At 41.7% G+C, this 23628-nt stretch overlaps 1 protein-coding gene across 8 annotated transcripts in view; it reads right to left on the bottom strand.

Moving 5' to 3' along the window:
* The window catches only part of OTUD7B (OTU deubiquitinase 7B), a 64977-nt gene that overhangs the window by 24973 nt on the left and 16376 nt on the right, over window positions 1-23628 (bottom strand). For 4 of the 8 annotated variants that reach the window (XM_074389622.1, XM_074389619.1, XM_074389624.1 and 1 more), the window contains exon 2: window positions 2846-2996. In XM_074389622.1, coding sequence (XP_074245723.1) covers window positions 2846-2930 — 85 coding nt within the window. In that variant the 5' untranslated portion in view covers window positions 2931-2996. Of the gene's footprint in view, window positions 1-2845; window positions 2997-6205; window positions 6324-13664; window positions 15351-21287; window positions 23626-23628 lie in introns of those variants that run through there. The other 4 variants (XM_039459877.2, XM_074389623.1, XM_074389620.1 and 1 more) reach the window with 4 other exon arrangements.

The raw sequence follows: 23628 nt of genomic DNA, 5'->3' as shown, positions 1-23628 counted from the left end.
TTTGATTTCTTTCCTTCTTTTCAATTATCAGTATTGAACAGTCCTATTAGCCAGGTGTGATGGTGTGTGCTTGTGGTCTTAGCTACTCAGGAAGCTGAGGTGGGAGGATCACTTGAGCCCAGGAGGCGGAGGTTGCAGTGAGCTGAGATCACACAACTGCACTCAGCCTGGATGACAAAGTGAGACCCTATCTCAAACAAAACAAAACAAAAGCCAAACAGTCCTATTGCAATACAATTAGTTAACTTTTTTTTCTTTTTTTTTTGAGACCCAGTCTTGCCATCGCCCAGGATGGAGTGCAGTGGCACTACCTCGGCTCACTGCAACCTCTGCCTCCTGGGTTCAAGCGATTCTCCTCTCTGAGTCTCTCAAGTAACTGGAATAACAGATGTGTGCCACCACGCCCAGCTAATTTTTGTATTTTTAGTAGAGATGGGGTTTCACCATGTTGGCCAGGCTGGTCTCAAACTCCTTACCTCAGGTGATCACTGCCTCTCAGCCCCTAAAGTGCTGCAATTACAGGCATGAGCCGCCACACCCGGCCTCTTTTTTTCTTTCTTAAGAGATGAGGTCTCGCTATGTTGCCCAGGCTGGTCTCAAATTCCTGGGTTCAAGCTATCATCCCACCTCAGCCTCCCAGGTAGCTAGGATTACAGTGAATGCCATCATACCTGGCTAGAGCCCCTATTTTCTGCTTCCTGCCTGTCTAAGCAGCTGCCTACCGCTCTTGCACCATTCTTTTTTTTTTTTTTTTTTTTTTTTTTTGAGATGGAGTTTCGCTCTTGTTGCCCAGGCTGGAGTGCAATGGTGCAATCTTAGCTTACTGCAAACTCTGCCTCCTGGGTTCAAGCAATTCTCTTGACTCAGCCTCTCAAGTAGCTGGGATTACAGGCATGCACCACCACGCCTGGCTAATTTTGTATTTTTAGTAGAGACAGGTTTTCTCCATGTTGGTCAGGCTGGTCTCAAACTCCCAACCTCAGGTGATAAGTCTACCTCACCCTCCCAAAGTTCTGGGATCACAGGCAAGAACCACTGTGCCCGGCCTCTTGCACCACTCTTAATATCACAATTATTAATAGTTTTTCCAATAAGCCAAACTCTCTTGCAACTTAGGGCCCTTGCATAAGCTGTTTATTACACATAAACACTCTCTTCTACATCCCTCTGTCTTGCTACTCCTACTTGTCCTTCAGGGCTTGGCTTAAAAATCACTCCTCAGAAAAGGCTTTCCTGCCCTCTAGATCTAAGTTAGGGTTCTCGCTTCACTCTCACAGCATCCTCAACATTTCTTTCACAGCATGTGACAGAGAAAGAGAGAGAGAGAGAGAGAGAGAGAGAGAGAGAGAGAGAGAGAGCGCACACATGCCTGCATGCTAGCAATAATTTGTAACGTAATTGTTTAGAGCCATATTCCAAAACCAGATTGCCTAGGTTCAAATCCTACTTAACTTCACTGAGCCTCAGGTTTTAAAATTCTAACTCCAGGATAATAAAACTTTATTTTAGGGTGGTTGTGAGAATAAAGTATCTTCAAGTACTATGCACATATTGAACACTCTTAAGTGTTCAACATATCTTGTAAGAGGAATGCAGAAAGGTTAAGGATTTTATGAAAGAGGAAACATTTGAGCTGAATGTTGAAGGATGAGGAGAATAATAGAGGAAAGAAATGTTGCAGACTGAGGAAGTAACCTGACATGATCACCGAGAGGTCACAAGTCGGGCCTGGCTGGAGCACAGGAAGTACAGGAAAAAGTAGTAGGAGATGAAACTGAAAATGCAAATTAAGGGCAAAGTTGTACTGAATTAGTAAACTGGAAATGAAAACCCTGATCTTCTGTTTCCAAATTCATGCTCTTCTCACAGGTAGCCAAGCAAATGTCAAATTGTGACATCTTGCTAAGGGCTGACAATTTAAAATATTACCTATGTATGCTAAGAACCTGCCCCTTCCCCATAGGCCTGCCTGTTTGTGTCATTATATATTTTCATATTTTCATCTATTATTTGTGACTCTAAACGAAGAATCCCAGGGACATGATTCTAACACTTTAGGACCTTAAAGTTTAGAACATTCAAACTTATGTATATAAAAATATAAGTAAACAAAAGCAGCAAAATGAAAACATTAAATTGATTCACTCAACATGGAATTACCCATATGTAACATAAAGAACGAACAAAACCATGGATGATCCCAAGCATGAAAACTCTGAAGTCATTTATATATAAAGAGGAAGTCTTACAGATCTAAACTTATGTTTTTAGGCCGAGTACGGTGGCTCATGTCTGTAATCTCAGCAATTTGGGAGGCCGAGGCAGGCAGATCCCTTGAGGTGCGGAGTTCAAGACCAGCCTGGCCAACAATGGTGAACCCTTGTCTCTCCTAAAAAATACAAAAATCAGCCATGTGTGGTGGTGGGCACCTGTAATTCCAGCTACTCAGGAGGCTGAGACAGGAGAGAATTGCTTGAACCTGGAAGGCAGAGGTTGCAGTGAGCCAAGATCATGCCACTGCACTCCAGCCTGGGCAACAGAGCAAGACTCTGTCTCAAAAAAATAAATAAATAAAATAAAATAATGTTTGTAATGGACTAATATAAATTTCACTTCCATTGCCTGAGCATCAAGTAGAAAAAGCTACACCAGGAAGTTCAATGTGAAAAAGGGATTTTAAATTTTTAAATTATGATGGGTTATACACAATTATATCATTAGAATTAACTGTAAGGCCTACCATACACAGGGTATCTTTCTGATCACCTTAAATGTTCCAAATCATCCTAATGATAAATACCACATTTTACTTATTCTTTTCTCATTCTCCCCTACGACCCCTCACCTTCTAGGAGATCTCGCGCCAGCCCTGGCTCTGCTCCTGTGGAACGGACAAAATCCGACAGGACAGCATCCATGTCCAGGGTCATGTGATCATTAAGTACTTTCAGGCAGCTGGATGTAGGTAGAACAAAGTTCAAAATTCAGGCCTCTACCTGAGGAAGAAATAAATACATAAGGCTCAAATTACGCTGGAACAGGATAATCACAGCCCCATGTCAGCAGCTTCCTAACCAAATGGGGAAACTATCCTAGCTCATTCATTTAAGTTGATAGCAGTTTAAAATTACGAAGAGTAACATTTTATTTCCTAACTCTTCATTAATATTAGTATCTGGTTTTGTTTGTTTGTTTGTTTGAGACAGAATATTGCTCTTTCGTCAGGCGCCAGGCCATAGAGCAGTGACTTAATCTCGGCTCACTGCCACCTCTGCCTCCTGGACTCAAGCAATTCTCCTGCCTCAGCCTCCAGAGTAGTTGGGACTACAGGCATGGGCCACCACACGCAGCTAATATTTTGTATTTTTAGTAGAGACGGGGTTTTACTATGTTGGCCAGAATGGTCTCGATCATCTGACCTTGTGATCTACCCACCTCAGCCTCCCAAAGTGCTGGGATTACCATGCCGTGAGCCACTGCACCCGGGCAACATTAATATCTTAAAACCTGCATTAACCAGTAACCTATAATGCCACTTTGAATAATGCTTTCCCTGTACTTTTCCTGAGTACTGCTTTTCTACCATGAGTTTGCTTATCCAAACTAAAGGAAGGAAGCAACAGGCTACCAACCCTAAAGAACTCCCCACTTAACAATGGAATAAAGGCAGAAATTAATTTTAAAAAGGAAAACAAAAAAAATTAAAAATAAAAATAAAAGGAATCCCCTACCTGCAATAGTCTCTAACATGGTACCTTGTTTATTTCCTTCCTGGCACTTGAATACTATCAAATCATTTTAATTAGTTGCTGTCTAGCCATCTCCTCTAATATATAAGTTTCTTGAAGGCAGGAAACTTGTATGTCTCCTTCACTAATGTATCCTCTTCATGTATCACCTGGCACAGTGCGAGGAACACTGGCTGTCAGTAGATATTTCTTGAATGAATGAACAATTACTATACACTGGATCATTTCAGAGTTAACTAGTGTTTTGATGCTAGCAGAGGAGTTAATTAATAGCTAAAACTATTCAAAATACATGAATAGGTCAGGTGCAGTGGCTCACGCCTTTGATCTCAGTACTATGGGAGGCTGAGGCAGGTATCACCTGAGGTCAGGAGTTTGAGACCAGCCTGGCCAACACGGCGAAACCCCGTATCTACGAAAACCACAAAAATTAGCTGGGTTGTGTGCCCCTGTAATTCCAGCTACTCAGGAGGCTGAGCCAGGAGAATCACTGGAACCCACAGCAGGCAGAGGTTGCAGTGAGCCAAGATTATGACACTTCACTCCAGCCTGGGTGAAAGAGCGACTCTCCATCTCAATAAATTAATTAATTAATTAATTAAATTAAATAAGCTATTCCACAAAGCAGAGTGGGGACCCCAAAGGTTCATAACAAGAGTCAATCTCTATTAATCTTATGAACCTAGGAAACATGTCTACTCCAAAACACCCCTTTCTCCATTCAGGACAGATGACTGCCAAGTAAGTTTAACTGAAAAAGATCTCCTCTTCCAGACTCTGGCAGAACTACGTCCCTGACCTGACAGCCTGGCACCAATCCAACATTCCTCTGAGGTTAAAAGTCCCAACTGGGGAAACAATAATAGAGTGAAGTAAAATCTCTGACCAAATTCTGCCAGGTTTTCAGCTTTCTACAGAAGAGTCATTCATAAAGTTGCCAGGTACACTTGCCCTACCATACCCACCAATCCCCTGCCTTTTGGGAAAGGTCAAAGTCTAATTCTTGAAAGCACTAAGGGACAAGGCAAATACAAAAGATTTGTGGGTTATAAAATCAGCAGGTCATGAACTTGCTAAAACTGGATTTTTTTTTTTTTTTTTTTTTGAGACAGAGAGAGAGAGAGAGAGAGAGAGAGATGGCAAAATAGAAAGTATTCTCTCTTGTCCTGTTCTAGTAGTACAAAAGATCCATGAGTGCAGGGACACGATTTCTTCATTTTTGTAGCTCCAACATCTAGTGTAGCATCTATAATATAGCATGTAGTCAAATGCCTGATGAATAAATGATTCAATGACTAAGCCAACTTCCACATCAGCTACCAACAAACCAACCAATTTGAAGCTTACCAGATCAGAAATTCTACGGTGCTTCTTATCACCCTTCTATTTCTAAGTTTTAAAAACTCTCCCTTCTAAAGGGACGTCAACCACGCTGTCACTACTCTCACCACCCTCACATTATGTGAGTTTACCTACATACACCTCTATGTATTAACTAGGTGACTTTGGTCAAATTACTTACAGGGTTTCAGTTGCCTCTTCTATAACCTAGACTTGGATTAGATGGCTCCTAAGATACTTTCAAGGTTTAAAAAATAAACTTCTTCAGTTCACTACAGCCTCATAATCTATTATCTTTGACTGTCTATCAGTCTAGATATTATTAATGTTAAATTTACCTGAGTTTCAATATCATAATTATCAGAAAGAACTACTAATACATAAAGAATTTTTGGTCTAAGATTCTTCAAATGTAAAATGTCAAGATATAAAGTAAATTAGTCCCTTACCTTGAGGAATTAGGAATTAAATACCTTCAGAATTAATAGATGAATAAATCCCCCCCCTCCCCAATACAGGCAAGAATTTCTTCTCCAAACCCATTTTAGCCACAGCCTTAGGTTACAGGAAGTGGTAGTAGCTCAAATAACTTATACACATGAATAATCCAAAACCAAGCGCATAGCTGCAAAATAAATTTTAATCTTCTTTCTTTTTTTTGAGACGGAGTTTCACTCTTGTTACCCAGGCCGGAGTGCAATGGCACAATCTCGGCTCACCACAACCTCTGTCTCCTGGATTCAAGCAATTCTCCTGCCTCAGCTACAGGCACCTGCCACCATGCCCAGCTAATTTTTCTATTTTTAGTAGAGACGAGGTTTCACCATGTTGACCAGGATGGTCTCGATCTCTTGACCTCATGATCCACCCACCTCAGCCTCCCAAAGTGCTGGATTATAGGCGTGAGCCACCGCGCCCGGCCTAATCTTCTTTCTTTAAAAAAAAAAGTAATGTGGCCAGGTGCGGTGACTCATGATTGTAGTCCCAGCACTTTGGGAGGCTGAGGCCTGCGGATCATGAAGTGGAGTCAGGAGATGGAGACCATCCTGGCTAACATGGTAAAACTCTGTTTCTACTAAAACTATAAAAAATTGGCTCAGGGTGGTGGTACATACCTGTAGTCCCAGCTACTCAGGAGGCTGAGGCAGGAGAATCGCTTGAACACGGGAGGTGAAGGTTACAGTGAGCTGAGATCACACCAATGCACTCTAGCTTGGGTGACAGAGCAAGACTCTATGTCCAAAAAAAAAAAAAAAAGTAATGCAACTGTAAAGCCAATTTAGTAATGTTCTGAGAGAATGTGAGAAATATACAGTAAGTACACAAAATAGCAATCACAAACAGGTGCTCAGCAGAAAGGAAAAGAGTTGACTAAGCCATAGGCATGTAGGCAATTTCACAGCCAGACACAGACTTCTGAGTGAGAGAAGTGAATGAAAACCAGTGTTATGGCATCATAGAGCTCACATCAACATAGCACACAGGCCATTCTTTTCAAAAAACATTTTAACAAAATAATTTACAGGTTAAACATTTTCTAGAATGCTCTGCTCTTTAGCAAAAATTTGAGGCACTAAGCCAAACTTCTTAACAGCACATTTTTATATTTTATGTCTCCAGGTGCATACTGTGGACCCTGACCTAACCCCAACAAGTGAGAACAACAGCTTTTGTTACATCACCACTAATACCTGGCTTAAGCTTTTCAAATTCCAAATGGAAATACCAAAGGCAATGATTAAAACACAGTGTTTGGTTAGGCATGATGGCTCACACCTGTAATTCCAGCACTTTGAGAAGTCGAGGCAGGCAGATCACCTGAGGTCAGGAGTTTGAGACCAGCCTGGCCAACATGGTATAACCCCGTCTCTACTAAAAATATAAAAATTAGCCAGGCATGATGGCTATTCCCAGCTTCTAGGGAGGCTGAGGCAGAAGGATCACTTAAACTAGGGAGGTGGAGGCTGCAGTAAGCTGAGATGGCACCACTGCACTCCAGCCTGGGCAACAGAGCAAGACTCTATTTAAAAAAAAAAAAAAAAAGTTTGGGCTGGGCACAGTGGCTCCTGCCTGTAATCCCAGCATTTTGAGAAGCTGAGGCAAGAGGGTAGCTTGAGCCCAGGAGTTTGAGACCAGTCTGGACAACATAGTGGGACCGTGTCTCTACAAATTTTTTTTTTTTTTTGAGACGGAGTTTCGCTCTTCTTACCCAGGCTGGAGTGCAATGGCGCGATCTCGGCTCACCGCAACCTCCGCCTCCTGGTTTCAGGCAATTCTCCTGCCTCAGCCTCCTAAATGGCTAGGATTACAGGCACGCGCCACCACGCCCAGCTGGTTTTTTGTATTTTTAATAGAGACGGGGTTTCACCATGTTGACCAGGATGGTCTCGATCTCTCGACCTTGTGATCCACCCGCCTCGGCCTCCCAAAGTGCTGGGATTACAGGCTTGAGCCACCGCGCCCGGCCTACAATTTTTTTTTTTTTTAAACTAGCTAAGCATGGTGGTGTGTGCCTATAGTCCCAGCTACTCAAGTGGCTGAGGTGGGAAGACTGCTTGAGCCTGGGAGATCAAGGCTATGTGAGCGACAATCATGCCCCTTCTCTCCAATCTGGGTGACAGAGTGAGACCCTGTTACAAAAAAAAACATACACACAGAGTCTTTGGCTCTGTCTTAGCACACAGGAGGAAGAAGAAAAAAAAAAAAAAAAACAATGGCTTTCAACCTTTCAAATAAAACACAGGAGGCTCTCAACTATTTAATTGAATGGTGTAAAAGACAATTCTCATCTGGCATCAAAATCTTCCAACTGAAAGGGCCTTTAACAATTTCTTAATCCAAATAACTGGCCCCCTGCAAGACTCGTTCTATTATATCTCTGACATAAATCATGTAGTTTCCACTTGAAAACAAGGTCTGATAAGGACCTCATTACTTTGCCATAATGTACACTTTATTGTTAGACAGCTTGAATGGTTAGAAAACACTTTTCTAAACTAAAGCAAAAGATATCACCAACCCCCCGCCCCCACCGTAACTTTCACATAACGATCTTTATTCTGTTCTCCAGGAAAATAAAATCTACTTCCCATGCATGATGGAATTTTCATGGAAAACTATTAGACAAAGCATTTCTTGACATAAACATTTGTTGTAGATCAATATCATAATGGTGTTATAAGCCAAGCAGTGGCCTTTATTTTACAAAATCCTTTCTTTATATCAGTACTTGCTTGTACCTACATTCATTCATAAATATTTGTGCTGACCCCATCATATAAACTTAACATGCTGAATAAATTATCTTGTTCAAATTTTGCTTCTGCTATCTTTGCCTATCACCCCTACTTCCATACCATCTTGAATGACAGCAGTCAAGAGTAAAAATGAAGTTAATATTAGTTAAGCACTTCTAAAAACACTCTTACTCATTAATGACAAAACTCTTGCAGCAGGTCTCGTTATTCCCAATTTACAAACAGAAACAAAAGCCTTGAAAAGTCAGATAGGTGCCCCAAAGTCTGAACCTAGATAGTCTGAACTCATGCTCTTTCACTGTACCACACTAGGGCATTACTGATCCCTGAAACTGCCCAGATTCTTACTCATTTAATTGGTTCACCACAGGAAAATGTTCTGCCTATTCCTCATATTTATCAAAGACTTATAACACCTGCCTTATATCACATTTTTTCCCCCCGAGATGGCGTCTCCATCTGTCGCCTAGGCTGGAGTACAATAGGGCGATCCTCAGCTCACTGCAACCTCCACCCTCCAGGCTCAGGCAATCCTCCCACCTCAGCCTCCTGAGTAGCTGGGACCAAAGGCACTTATATGACTTTAAATCCTACCATCTTCCTGAGCAATTTTAGGCCATCTGCACAACTCACCTAACATTTCTGTCTTAGAATTTCATGTCTTCTAATACTAACACCTCCATCTCCATAACAACAACTCAAACCTGGACTCTGCCATTTCCTGAAACCATTCCACCTCTAAATCTTAAACTCAAACATTTTACTCTGGCCACAACCTCACCTCCTTCCAGCTTTTCCTCTCTACTTTTATTAAACCTGCCTGCTCACTAAGACATCTAGTCTCTTACCCATCTTATTCATTAATTCAACAAAAGTATTTGGAGTGCCTCTGTGTGAGGCACTATGCTCAGGACTAAAAACACAACAGTGAACTACACACAATCCCTATCCTCAAAAGCTTCCAGCAGGGAAGAAAAAACCCACAAAATCCTACCATCTTCCTGAGCAATTTCAACATCCACCTGCACAATTCATCTAACATTTCTGCCTTAGTTTCATAATCTCTTCAAATAATTTCACAATTATAATAAAGAAAAGTTGGCCGGGCGCAGTGGCTCAGGCCTGTAATCCTAGCACTTTGGGAGGCCGAAGTGGGTAGATCACCTGAGGTCAGGAGTTCAAGACCAGCCTGGCCATCATGGTGAAACCCCATCTTTAAAGAAAAAAAAAAAAAAGAAAAGAAATGTTATAGAAGAGTGTTATCTCCTACAGAGATTCAGGAAAAGCTTCCCCAAGGAAACTATGGTCCATCTATGAATTAAGATTAAGCAGCAACTGGAGAGACAAATCGGGAAAGGAAGAATGCTCCAAGCAAGGGAAACACCACCAAAGTTCTAAGGCAGGAAGGAGCATAAAGATGAAAATGGTGCTACAGAAGGATGAAGAAAGGGCCTAGTGGACCCTGTTAAAGATTTGAGATCTTAGACATCATGAGAAGCCACTGAAGGGTTGCATGTAGAGGTAGAACATAATCAGATTTGAATTGTTAAAAGTCACCCTGGTTACAATGAGAAGAGTTTGGAAGAAGCACAGTAGATTTAGGGAGACAACTGACGAGAAAATTATTGCAAAACAGATGATGGTGAACTAAACCAGGATAATAGCAGTGAAGATTGAGAAAAATTGATAGATTCCACTTTATCTCTTCTTGCCTAACAAAGTAAAACCAATAATGGGTCACCTAACTTACCTTCCTGTGAAAATGTAGTTCCCTTACCCATTTCATCTGTCCAACTTGGATAGATCCCACATTCTAACTTCCCTGCTAACCTTGCAGAGCAGTATGACTACTAAATATGTTATCTGGTCACCTTCCTTTTACTAAAACACTGCTGTCTTTTGCTTGACTTTAGTACTTCAGTCAATCTTCTGAGCTACTATCCCATACCTTCACCGTGCTCCTGGAGCCTCCCACCCAATCCACGTCACCTCTCCTTACTCCTTACTTGACTTCTACTTCACACACACACGCACACACACACACACACATTCCAAAACAAAGCAAGAGGGGTTCCTTTCGTTTTCCTCCCCTCCTCCCATTTATTAGTTGTTACTCTCCTCTTCTGTGCAAAACTCCTCGTCCTCAACCTACAAAAGCAGGCTTCTGCAGAAACAGAATGGCACTGGCTTATACGTAAGATCATCGCAATCAGCCTCACTTCTGATCTCTTTGTAGCATTTGATATTTACTGACTACTCTTCCTGCTTCTCTGGCCCTGTGTCTTGGTCACCTTTGTGGACTCCCATTTCTGTGCCTGAACCAAACTTAGTGCACCCACCATTCTAGCCTTAGGCCTTCCATCTTCTTACTGAAACTTCATTCACAGACCTAAGCACCCAAATTTTCATGACTCCAAATGTATCTGCAGCCCCAAGTTCTTTCCACCTCACCTGGATATCATACAGGCACTTCAAACTCAATACATAAAAACATGAGCTTATTCTCTCATCTCTGTCTCCCACCCTTTCCAACTATTCCTCTTCCAATATTGCCCATTGTGGCAAATAGTCCTACCATTTCCCTAATCATCCAAGTCACAAGCCACGGAGCCGTCCTGGACTTCTCTCTCGTCTTATCCTCACAAATACTCTTTCACTAAGTTTTACCTTAAATATCTCTCAAACCCATCTAAAACCTTCCACAGGCTACAGCTCTTTTATTCTACCTCAGGTTTTCATAACCTGGACCCCAGGAAATAGCTCCCTAACCCCTCTCTCTCTCTCCATCCATTGATTGGCCTCCACAGGCAACCACTATGAACAATTTAAAATGCAAATATGATATTATTATATCCCACTGCTCTAAATTCTTCAATGGATTTTCAATGGCTAAAGCCTAAGATTCAAATTCCTATACAGAGGCCAGGCGCAGTGGCTCACGCCTGTAATCCCAGCACTTTGGGAGGCTGAGGTGGGCAGATCACTTGAGGTCAGGAGTTCAAGACCAGCCTGGCCAACATGGTGTAACCCCGTCTCTACTGAAAATACAAAAATTAGCCAGGTATGGTGTGGTAGCATGCACCTTTAATCCTAGCTATTTGGGAGGCTGAGGCAGGAGAATCGCTTGAATCTGGGAGGTAGAGGTTACAGTGAGCCAAGATCGTGCCACTGCACTCCAGCTTGGGCAAGAGAGTGAGACTCTGTCTCAAAACAGACAAACAGCCGGGCGCGGTGGCTCAAGCCTGTAATCCCAGCACTTTGGGAGGCTGAGGTGGGTGGATCACGAGGTCGAGAGATCGAGACCATCCTGGTCAACATGGTGAAACCCCGTCTCTACTAAAGATACAAAAAATTAGCTGGGCATGGTGGCACGTGCCTGTAATCCCAGCTACTCAGGAGGCTGAGGCAGGAGAATTGCCTGAGCCCAGGAGGCGGAGGTTGCGGTGAGCCGAGATCGCGCCATTGCACTCCAGCCTGGGTAACAAGAGCGAAACTCTGTCTCAAAAAAAAAAAAAAAAACAGACAAACACACAAAAAACCAAATTCCTATATAGGGTCGGGCACGGTGGCTTTTGCCTGTAATCTTAGCACTTTGGAAGGCCAAGGAGGGAGGATCACTTGAGTCCAGTAGTTTAAGACCAGCCTGGGCGATGTAGTGAGAACTCATTTCTACAAAAAAATCAATTAATTAATTAACTTAATTAGCTGGGTGTGGAGGCACACACCTGTAGTCCCAGCTACTAAGGAGGCTGAGGTGGGAGGATTGCTTGAGCACAGGAGGTTGGTGCTGCAGTAAGCCACAATGGCACCACTGTGGCACCACTGCACTCAGCCTGAGGGACTGTGAGACCCTTTATTTAAAAAAAAAAAAAAAAAAAAATTCTATACAGGACAAACGAGGCCCTTCAGAATCTGGCTCTACCGATCTCTCCAGCCTTACCTACCTCCCATCATGCCCTTCCTTGTACTGGGAGTTCCCCAAGTGTACTATGTTCTTCAAATTTCAGTCCCATTGCACATATTGTTCTCTCTACCTGGAGTGACTCCTAGGTGTAGCAGGTGAATTCTTACCTCTTCTTTAAAACTAACAAATATGACCTCATTTGCAAAACTTTTCTGACTTCCTGAATTGCCCACTTCTTTCTTGGTATCCCCACTGCACCCTGGACTCTACACTTCTGTCATAACGTTTATCACCCTGCATGGTAGTTGTGTTTATTCACGTGTTTGCCTCCCCACTAAACCTGGAACAATTCGAGGGCAGGAATCTTGGCTTGTTCATCTGACATTCCCTACCATCCAAGCACCCAGCAGGCACTCAATTTTTGTTCAGATAAACTGGAATATGTTTGTATGGTACCCCATAATATACACACACAGAGTACTGTGATAGTCTATCAGTGCTGTACACAGACAAGTCTAAAGCAGTAACTCATCTCAAAGACATCTGCTGAAGATTGTTATATGACTATATGCGGCAAATTTCTCTTCCTATTGTTTAGTTCAGAATAATATTAAAATCAGTCTGCATGCTCCAAGTGTCCAAATTACTTAATAACAGAGAAAAATGACTCAAAATTAAAGACCATGGACAATAAAAGCTCTATTAAAATGCCAGAGAAACTACTGACCCTACATTCTTTCATTTACAACATCCCCAAAAGCTTCCACATTTTCACTCTCTACCTATCCCTTGATTCCACTGAAGCATTAGAGCTGCATTTGAGTCCTCTCTAACTCTTCCCAAAACCACAACCTTCAAGACTGTCAAAAACTTTTGAAAGTCAGAGACTCCTCCACATCTATGATGTCAGTCCCAAGGAATCCAGGCAGGGAGAAAGAGGAGAGACAGAGACACTTAGAACTTTCACATAATTCTTGATTAGGTGGGAGGGAGAAATGAATGACTGTCTTGGCAGATTGTTTTTAATTAATATGGATCCTTCAAGTCAAAGAAACAAAATATAACCTTTTTAGAAAGAAAATATGACCAATTATTTTCTTTTTTCTTTTATTTGTAAATCTAGTCCTGAATCCAGACCAACCCTACTGTAAAGGGACCTACGTAACACTAAATGTTACAATCCAGAGGTAACAAGATGAGTCTGAAAGAAGTGAAAGAAACATGTTTTAAAGCTTTAGGTATTATTTCGTTTAAACTTCCAAACAACTCTAAGAGGTCTGTATTGTCACTCTGCATCACAGATGAAGATACCCACAGAGGTTAGGTAAAATGCCCAAAGCAACACAGGTAAAAGTGGCAGACCCAGGATTTTTATGAACCCACCCCAGCTGAGTCCAGAGACCATACACTTACACAATGGCACGTTTCGTCCAGTGACAAGAAAACACGGGCAGTCCACTCACGCGGAAGTCCACTCTCACTGCTTTAACTCCTCTCAACTCCACATCAAAAGAAAGAACTAGCTCTGGATTCAGACAGATCTAGGGTCCAATCCCAGGGCTACTACCCAAGGGCTGTGTAATCCTAAGTAAGTAACAGAACCATTTTGTGCCTCAGATTCTTCATGCATAAAATGGAGGAAATGTATGCATTTCAGCCCACCTGTTAGGATTGCATAACACACGTAAAGCCTTAGGACAGCTTATTGACACAGAATAAATCTTCAAAAATTGTCAGTTGCCTTCTTTGTGCCCAATTCCCTCCCACACACTCTGCGTCACTTCACTGGTGCCCAACACAGCCCCCTCCCTATCTCTTTCCTTTAAAAGCTTCCTCTACTCCTCCCAAACAAACCCTTTAGTCCCACGACCATTTCTAAAACAGTGTTGACACATACACACAGTGCCCAGTCTATCATTCTCAATCCAGTGTCTTTCAACTCAAGCCTTCAAGAACATATCCTAAAAGGGGTCCCTTAGTTGCACCTTCCACTAGATGGTCCCTCAAAAATAACAGCATAAGAAAAGTGTCTGTCCTTTCCTAGATGTGCAGACACAGCTACATAGCTCATTCATTCCTAAATCTCCAGGAACAGCAATTTCATACATATTTACTGGAATCCCAATGTCTTAATCTACCAATCCTACCTCCCCAACCTGTACCTACCTCTTATTACTTTTACTCATGTATATTGCCTATTTTTGCCTATATTTTGCCTATCTGCCTATATTGCCTGTATCTCATGTATATTGCCTATTTTTGCCTATATTTTGCCTATTTGCCTATATTGCCTATATCTCATGTATATTGCCTATTTTTTTTTATTATTGGAAGGAAATGTTTGTTTTTTGTTTTGTTTTGTTTGAGACGGAGTTTCGCTCTTGTTACCCAGGCTGGAGTGCAATGGCGCGATCTCGGCTCACCACAACCTCTGTCTCCTGGGTTCAGGCAATTCTCCTGCCTCAGCCTCCCAAGTAGCTGGGACTACAGGCATGCACCACCATGCCCAGCTAATTTTTGTATTTTTAGTAGAGACGGGGTTTCACCATGTTGACCAGGATGGTCTCGATCTGTTGACCTCGTGATCCACCCGTCTCGGCCTCCCAAAGTGCTGGGATTACAGGCGTGAGCCACTGCTCCCGGCCAGAAGGAAATGTTTGCATCACCTACTCACCCTGCATACTTCTGGGTTGTTTTCCCCCTCTAATGCAGGATATACTTGGGGAACGTTACTTTCTCCCCCTAAGTCAAACATGGAGTAAAACAAACTCAACTCAGTCATATAATCACACCTGAAACAACGTATTTATCATATGCTCTTGTGGGTACACAACATTAAGGTCTCAGGAGCTAGCCCTATGGTTTCATTACCACCACTAGTATGTGTGTGTCGGAACAAAATTTAACTATTTTTTTAAAGAATTTAAATACAAATAACAGGCCTGATATAAAACTCCATCAGATGGCCAGGTACGGTGCCTCATGCCTGTAATCCTAGCACTTTGGGAGGCCGAGGCGGGCAGATCATAAGGTGGCACCACCACACTGGCCAACATGGTGAAACCCCGTCTCCATTAAAAATATAAAAATTAGGCCGGGCGCGGTGGCTCAAGCCTGTAATCCCAGCACTTTGGGAGGCCGAGGCGGGTGGATCACAAGGTCAAGAGATCGAGACTATCCTGGTCAACATGGTGAAACCCCGTCTCTACTAAAAATACAAAAAATTAGCTGGGCATGGTGGTGCGTGCCTGTAATCCCAGCTAACTCAGGAGGCTGAGTCTGGAGAATTGCCTGAACCCAGGAGGCGGAGGTTGTGGTGAGCCGAGATCGCGCCATTGCACTCCAGCCTGGGTAACAAGAAACTCCGTCTCAAAAAAAAAAAAAAATATATATATATATATATATAAATTAGCTGGGTGTGGTAGTGCATGCCTGTAATCCTAGCTACACAGGAGGCTGAGGCAGGAGAACTGCTTGAACCCAGGAGGCAGAGGTTGCAGTGAGCCAAGATCACGCACTGTACTCCACAGAGCCCAAAAAAAAAAAAAAAAACCTCCATCAGACAAATCCCATTAACAACCAAAGGGTAATAAAAAGATCAGGGACTAGTGAACAGAGAACTTGGAAACTGGCATTTGTCTCTTCAGTGCTACTGATAAAGGCTCTTTAAATTACAGTTATTTTGGGAAATGTAATAATTTGGAAGGCTTGCAGAAGGGAAGTGATCTTTGGGAAAATGGGGGCAGGGAGAGTCATACAGAAAGTCTGTTATTATAACATTGGCACAACAATAGTAGCTTAAATAGAAACAAGAATCATGCTAATGTTTATTTTTTTAGATCCCAGACCAGCATGTCTATTTACCACACACAATGAATTGTTTTCTTCCTTTCAACTAAGGCCAAGGATAGTCCAAGGTTTGGGTTCTCAACAAATTCAACTTTTAAAAGAATAATCTGCAAAAACAAAAGTTCTACTTGAGCCATTAAAGATTCTAATTACTGAATTTTTGACACAGAGGAAAAACACACTACAAATCAAGAGACTAGCTAATAGCAAAACACACTCTCTAGAATCAATTCTCAAACATTCAGTAGCTGACAATCTTCTCTTCCTTTCTTGATTTCTTTAGTCATTTCACTGTAAATTCCATTCAAGGGGAGAAACAGAAAAGATTCCAATCACTATATTATGCACTCTTGGTTATCCACAGGAAATTAATCCACTTCATAAATTTCTTCTGGTAAATCAATTTCCCTCAGCATACAAGTACTAACTAATTTCTTAAAAATCCTCAAAACAATTAGAAATTTTGGGCCAGGCACAGTGGCACACGCCTGTAATCCCAGTGCTTTGTCAGGCCAAGGTGGCAGGAATGCTTGAGATCAGCCTGGACAACACAGTGGGACCCCCATCTCTACAAAAAACAAAACAAAACAAACCCCCACAAAAATTAGCTGGGCATGGTGGCATACACTGTAGACCCAGCTACCAAGAGGCTGAGGCAAGAGGATCACTTGAGACCAGGCATTCAAAACTGCAGTGAGCTATGATAGTGCCACTGCACTTTGGCCTGGGTGACAGGGTGAAACCCTGTTTAAAAAAAAAAAAGAAGGGAGGGAAGGAAGGAAATTTGTCTTTTATAAAATTATATAATTCAGTTAAAAGAAGAATACTTATTATTATTGTCATTTTTAAAAATTCTCCATCTTTAAGTTCCATAGTTCCATCTTTCTTGGCCATACCTAAATCTCATTTGATCTACAGGCCCAGTATTCAAAACATCCGCCTGGAATCTGCTGTTATCATTTACTGTCTTGTAACACTAGTTGACCTTCCAGAAACTCACATCTTAACTCTCCAATTTGACTATGAGTCATTCATTCAAAATTTACCAAGTTGGTCTACCATCTACCAGGTACTGCCGTGGGGCCTGGAGATACCCTAGTCCTACCTTCAAGGCACTCTGATCTGATGGGAGAAATGTAAACATGTTATTAGTGCCACTGGGGTAAGAAGAGCTATAGAAGCAACCAGTTTACCCAGGTGGGTCAGGGAAGCTTCTCAAACTTTTAGGCAAGTCTTAAGGTCATGTAAAAGCTCACCAGGATGGAGGACAAGAGTATATTCAAGACAGAATTAAGATTCTTGAAGTCTGCACCTTTCTTTTGTACTTGAAAATATTCCAAACAGGTCTAACACATTGCTTAGCACATAGCAGATGCCTAGCAAATATTTGTGGTTCTGAACTATTCGTGCTAGTCCATATGTGTGGATAACTGAGAGTTATCTATACCTAAAATAGCTTTGTGTGTTATATACTGGTTTCAAAGTTGCCCTATCAAGATAAACAAATAGATCTATATGAATAAATGTAACTTGTATTTGTACAGCTGTCTGTTCACCAATAGCTTCTATTCTGTTGTTTTTATTTTTTAAAACTGATACTTTCCATCAACCTTATTTCCGTGTTACTTAAGAGCCCTAGATTTTTGTTTTTAAAGCACTGTCATAAATATAACCTCATAATAAACATCCTTATTTCCGTGTTACTTAAGAGCCCTAGATTTTTGTTTTTAAAGCACTGTCATAAATATAACCTCATAATAAACATTTTTAAATTAAATACTTTTTGAGGTTTTTAATCCCATATTCTGATGGAAAACACATACACATAGAAAAGTTTACAGAGCTTAAATGATACCTGGGTAGCACAGAGGTTGGGCCTATGCATTCTGACTCAGAATACAGGGCTCGTATCAGTTTTCTAGGGATTTACAGCAAAACCAGATCATTCTAGACATGCAAACTCCACAGTGTAAATAACTCTTACTATTTTGTTTTTTAAAATACTATCCCTACTCACTACATTGTCTCCTAGCCACTACCATCCTCCCTACCCACCACCAACTCCACAAACACACACACATGTCCAGGTTAGTGTGAAGCAGCAGAAACTCTAACCCAGTATATCCTGGGCACTGTTTCGGTTTCTCATTTCTACTGGTTGTACCTTTTGAAATAATAATTTTCCTTTTAGAAGAAACCAAGTCTCTTTCATTTATGCACATAAAATTAGTTACAAGCATATAACACAATCTGATAGTTCTAGTTTACCCGGGAATATAGAATATATATTTCGTTTACATAATTAACTTTTCACAATTGGGTCTTATATGGAACTGGTGGTGAGGTTCAGAAAGTCAGTCTGTTTTCCTGATTGGCACTTTAGAATCATAAACTTTTAGAACTAGAACATCAGAGATTATTTTTATTCCATACCCTCAAGTTACAGATAACACAGAAAACCAGGAGAGTGAGATTAAGTGACTTGTCCACATTCAAAGAGCTAGCTCTGGTCAAAATGAGCACAGTATATAAATCTACTTACTCCCATTCCAGTAATCTTTCCTTGACTTCACATGTATCACTAGCCTTAATTTTCCATGGGATCTACTTGGTTATTTATTAACAATAACTGCCTTTCCCTGGCCACCCAGCTAAATCTCTTACTCCTGGAGAAGCATACCAAAGAAAAAGGTATGTACCTAGGAAATTTAATCACTTAAGCAAATCATATTTAGGGAAGGAAATCATCTATAAAGAAAATCATGGGACTGGGTATGGTGGCTCACACCTGTAATTCCAGCACTTTGGGAGGCTGAAGTGGGTGGATCACGAGGATCAAGACCATCCTGGCCAGCATGGTGAAACCCCATATCTACCAAAAATACAAAAATTAGCTGGGCATGGTGGCACACACCTGTAGTCTCAGCTACTCGGGAGGCTGAGGCAGGAAAATCTCCTGAATCTGGGAGGCACAGGTTGCAGTGAGCCAAGATCTCGCCACTGCACTCCAGCCTCGAGACAGAGCAAAACTCCATTTATGTTTTGCTCATCACCACTAAAGATATAACTGAATTTGGAAGTATTCTTCTAATGTTGTAACTATTTTGTACCAAGACGGTAGGACAAAATTATGTGCGACATCGGGATAATTTTTCTCTTCTACTGATAGTTTGAAGCTACTTCTCATACACCATTCAGAAATCACAGCTATACCTAATTTTTTTTTTTTTTTTTTACTGTCTCGCTCGTCACCCAGGCTGGAGTGCAGTAGTACTATCTTGGCTCACTGCAACCTCTGCCTCCTGGGTTCAAGCAATTCTCATGTCTCAGCCTTCTAAGTAGCTGGGATTATAGGCATGCACCACCACAATTTGCTAATTTTTGTATCGTAGAGATGGGGTTTCACCATGTTGGCCAGGCTGGTCTCAAACTCCTGGCCTCAAATGATCCACCCGCCTCAGTCTCCCAAAGTGTTGAGATTATAGTTGTGACCACCAGGCCTAGCCTGTAAGTCGATTTTGAACAGACAAAACATAAAACCAAGAGAGAAATAAACCACCAACTTTTAACATACTGTATTATCTCTTTTTTTTTTTTTTTTTTTTTTTTTTTTTGAGACAGAGTTTCGCTCGTTACCCAGGCTGGAGTGCAATGGCGCGATCTCGGCTCACCGCAACCTCCGCTTCCTGGGTTCAGGCAATTCTCCTGCCTCAGCCTCCTGAGTAGCTGGGATTACAGGCACGTACCACCATGCCCAGCTAATTTTTTGTATTTTTAGTAGAGATGGGGTTTCACCATGTTGACCAGGATGGTCTCGATCTCTTGACCTCATGATCCACCCGCCTCGGCCTCCCAAAGTGCTGGGATTACAGGCTTGAGCCACCGCGCCCGGCCAACATACTGTATTATCTCTTAACCAAAAGTGTTGGCTGGGCTTGGTGGCTCACGCCTGTAATTCCAGCACTTTGGGAGCGTGAATCACCTGAGGTTAGGAGTTCAAGACCAGTCTGGCCAACATGGGGAAACCCTGTCTCTACTAAAAATATAAAAATTAGCCAGGCATGGTGGCACCCGCCTATAAATCCCAGCTAGAAGGGAGGCTGAGGCAAGAGAATCACTTGAACTAGGGAGGCAGAGGTTGCAGTGAGCTGAGACTGCGCCACTGTACCCCAGCCTGGGCAACAGAGTAAGACACTGTCTCAAAAAAAAAAAAGTATACAGCCTGAAAGCATTAAAGCAGTAACTTTCCTCACATTCATATTTATTCAAGTTTATTTGTAGGAAGGCAAAATTTCTTCTTCCCCTGAGGATGGCCCACCATCAGTACATTAGTGCCCAATTCTCTCCTGATGAAAACCTTAACATCCTGACTCAATCGTTCAGAAACCATTTAATAAAGACCTATTCTTTTTTTTTTTTTTTTTTTGAGACAGAGTTTCGCTCTTGTTACCCAGGCTGGAGTGCAATGGCGTGATCTCGGCTCACTGCAACCTCCGCCTCCTGGGTTCAGGCAATTCTCCTGCCTCAGCCTCCTGAGTAGCTGGGATTACAGGCACGTGCCACCACGTCCAGCTAATTTTTGTATTTTTAGTAGAGACGGGGTTTCACCATGTTGACCAGGATGGTCTCGATCTCTTGACCTCGTGATCCACCTGCCTCGGCCTCCCAAAGTGCTGGGATTACAGGCGTGAGCCACCGTGCCCGGCCAGGACCCGTTCTTAATGCCAGGCAGGCTGCTAAGTGAAGAGGATGCATCAGCCAGTAAGTCATCATCTCTGCTTTCCAGAAGTTCATCTAATGGACTGGTTCCAGAGAAAACCCCAAGATAGAGATCAGCCAACTTCCTTTATTTAATAAAAGGGTTACTAAGTGCCAGACCATAGACAGAAAAAGGTAAAGAGGAATTTTTAAAAGGTGAGAGGATTTTTCAATTTACTAAACAAATTTATGAAATAACTTGCTCCTAAGAGTATTGAAGTCATATGTCCCTCTCCAAGGATGTCAATCATCAGAAATTGACTGTAAAGGTTTTTTATGTATGATAATATCTAACCAAATAGTTTTGTCAAAGGCACTATTTCCTTAATCTTAATAATCTAAGAAACCAATCAGATACGGATCTACATTGATACATTTTAAAATATCTATTATATAATATCTGTGTTGCACGAATGTGGTTGATCTTACCAAAAACTGGGATGAGTTGTTTCCTGTGTAGACAGACGCTTCCAATAGAATGTACTCTAAAATTCTAGGGTCAAACATATAAATTATAAATCCTGTTAAACTTTCTTGCTCCATACTGAGTACAAGTAGTATAGGCAACCCTTCACAATTAATATCTCCTGTGTTCAAGCAATTCTAGAGATGGGGTTTCACAGAGATGGGATTTCACAATTACATAGGCCAAGTTTTCAGAGTGAAGGTTTCTGCTTTTACTTCTTCTTTCCACAAAAACTACAAAAGCTATCAATTAGTACACAAGCCGCCTGGTAAACATCTCATTGTCTTCTGAGCCTTCTTGAAATTAATTCAAGAAACCAACCCTTCTAGGAGTGAGTCCTATCCCATTATTATTATTATTATTATTTTTTTTTTTTTTTTTTTGAGATGGAGTCTTGCTCTGTTGCCCAGACTGAAGTGCAATGGCACCATCTCAGCTCACTGCAACCTCCACTTTCCAGATTCAAGTGATTCTCCTGCCACAGCCTTCCAAGTAGCTGGGATTACAGGCACCTGCCACTACGCCCAGTGAATTTTTTGTATTTTTAGTAGAGACAGGGTATCACCAAGTTGGCCAGGCTGATCTGGAACTCCTGACCTCGGATGATCCATCTGCCTCAGCCTCCCAAAGTGCTGGGATTATAGGTGTGAGCCACTGCGCCTAGCCCCCATTATCATTTTTAACACTTTATTGGTAGTAGTGGAGGTGGTGATAACAAGTGTTAACTTTGCAGTTCATAAAATACTTTCAAATATATTATCTCATTCACTGAAAAAAATGAAGAAGGGATAAAAGGAAATATCAAAGGCAATTATCTCAAACATCAAAAACCAACCGCCAAATTTTTTTTTTTAAGGGACAGAATCTTGCTCTATTACCCAGGCTGGAGTGCAGTGGCACAATCATAGCTCACTGTAACCTCAAACTCCTGGGCTCAGGCAATCCTCCTGCCTTAGCCTCCTGAGTAGCTTGGACTACAGGCAAATGCCACCAAGCCTGGCTAATCAAACTCAATTTCACTGAAACTGAAGAACAAGCATTTTCAATTCAAGAACTTATTTCTATCAAAAAAGCATTAGACTGACTCTAGCAATACAAATTAAAAAAAAAAAATTCCCCTTAAATGTTAGGTCTAATTGATTCAATGTATAAATGTTAAGATTACAGTCTCAGCAAGAATTTGACACTACAAATCTTTGCTTACCTCAATCTCTTTCCCAAATGCTTTACCCACAGTTAAATGCTTAACAAATATTCTTCTATAGAAGGAATACTAACAATGAAGAAGCTGCTCTATGAAGACAAACTCACAACATCCAGCACTCAAGTACCTTTTGAAGATTTAGCTAACATTTATTGTGCACCTAATTCAAGTACCATGCATTACTTGTGGGTTAGATGCATCTACATAAATCATCTCACTAACCTCATGAACCATGCCCAGATACTCTTGGATTCCCCGTACTAAACTGATTAGATCTCAAATACCAGATGGTTCTAATACTAGCAACTTTGGCCTGGCAGGGTGGCTCATGTCTGTAATCCCAGCACTTAGGGAGGCTGAGGTGGGTGGATCACCTGAGGACAGGAGTTTGAGATAGCCCAGCTAACATGGTGAAACCCCATCTCTACTACAAATACAAAAATTAGCTGGGCATGGTGGCATATACCTGTAATCCCAGCTTCTTGGGAGGCTGAGGCAGAAGAATCGCTTGAACCTGGGAGGCAGGGGCTACAGTGAGCAGAAATCATGCCACTACACTCCTGCCTGAGTGACAGAGCAAACTTCTGACTCAAAAAAAAATAAAAAGTACTGGCAACCTTGATCTCACCTAGTTAATCCTTAGACCTCTACTGGAACTCAACTCCTACTGGAACTCAGCTACTTGCTCTAAGTCTTAAACAAAATTTTTTATGCTTTCTACTAGATATTGCTCAAGATAAATCCTTGTGCCTGTTCTGAGGATACTAACTCCAGAGTCAAGATCACGCATCCCAGGTAGGGCACATGGTGATAGTGCCCATATCTATAAGTCCTCTCTGAGACAGCACAAGCTAAAGAATAAACCTAGAATGCTAACGAAACTGAATTTCAGTTGGGTGAAAGACACTGGATGTTGGTATTATTCCCAGCCTCAAAACCCTTTTCTAGTCCTCTGAATACAGAAAGCTTTTTCTATTTGAATGAACTGAGCAGGTAAGTTTGACTCAAGGGTCCCTACCTGCATACTCATCAGAGAGAACTAGGAGAAAACAACAAATATTCCCACTAGCATGACCACATGACAACGTTAACAACACATC

Source organism: Saimiri boliviensis, chromosome 19 (assembly GCF_048565385.1).
Source record: "Saimiri boliviensis isolate mSaiBol1 chromosome 19, mSaiBol1.pri, whole genome shotgun sequence".
NCBI classification, from domain to species: domain Eukaryota; kingdom Metazoa; phylum Chordata; class Mammalia; order Primates; family Cebidae; genus Saimiri; species Saimiri boliviensis.
This window is presented reverse-complemented; position numbering and strand designations above follow the sequence as displayed.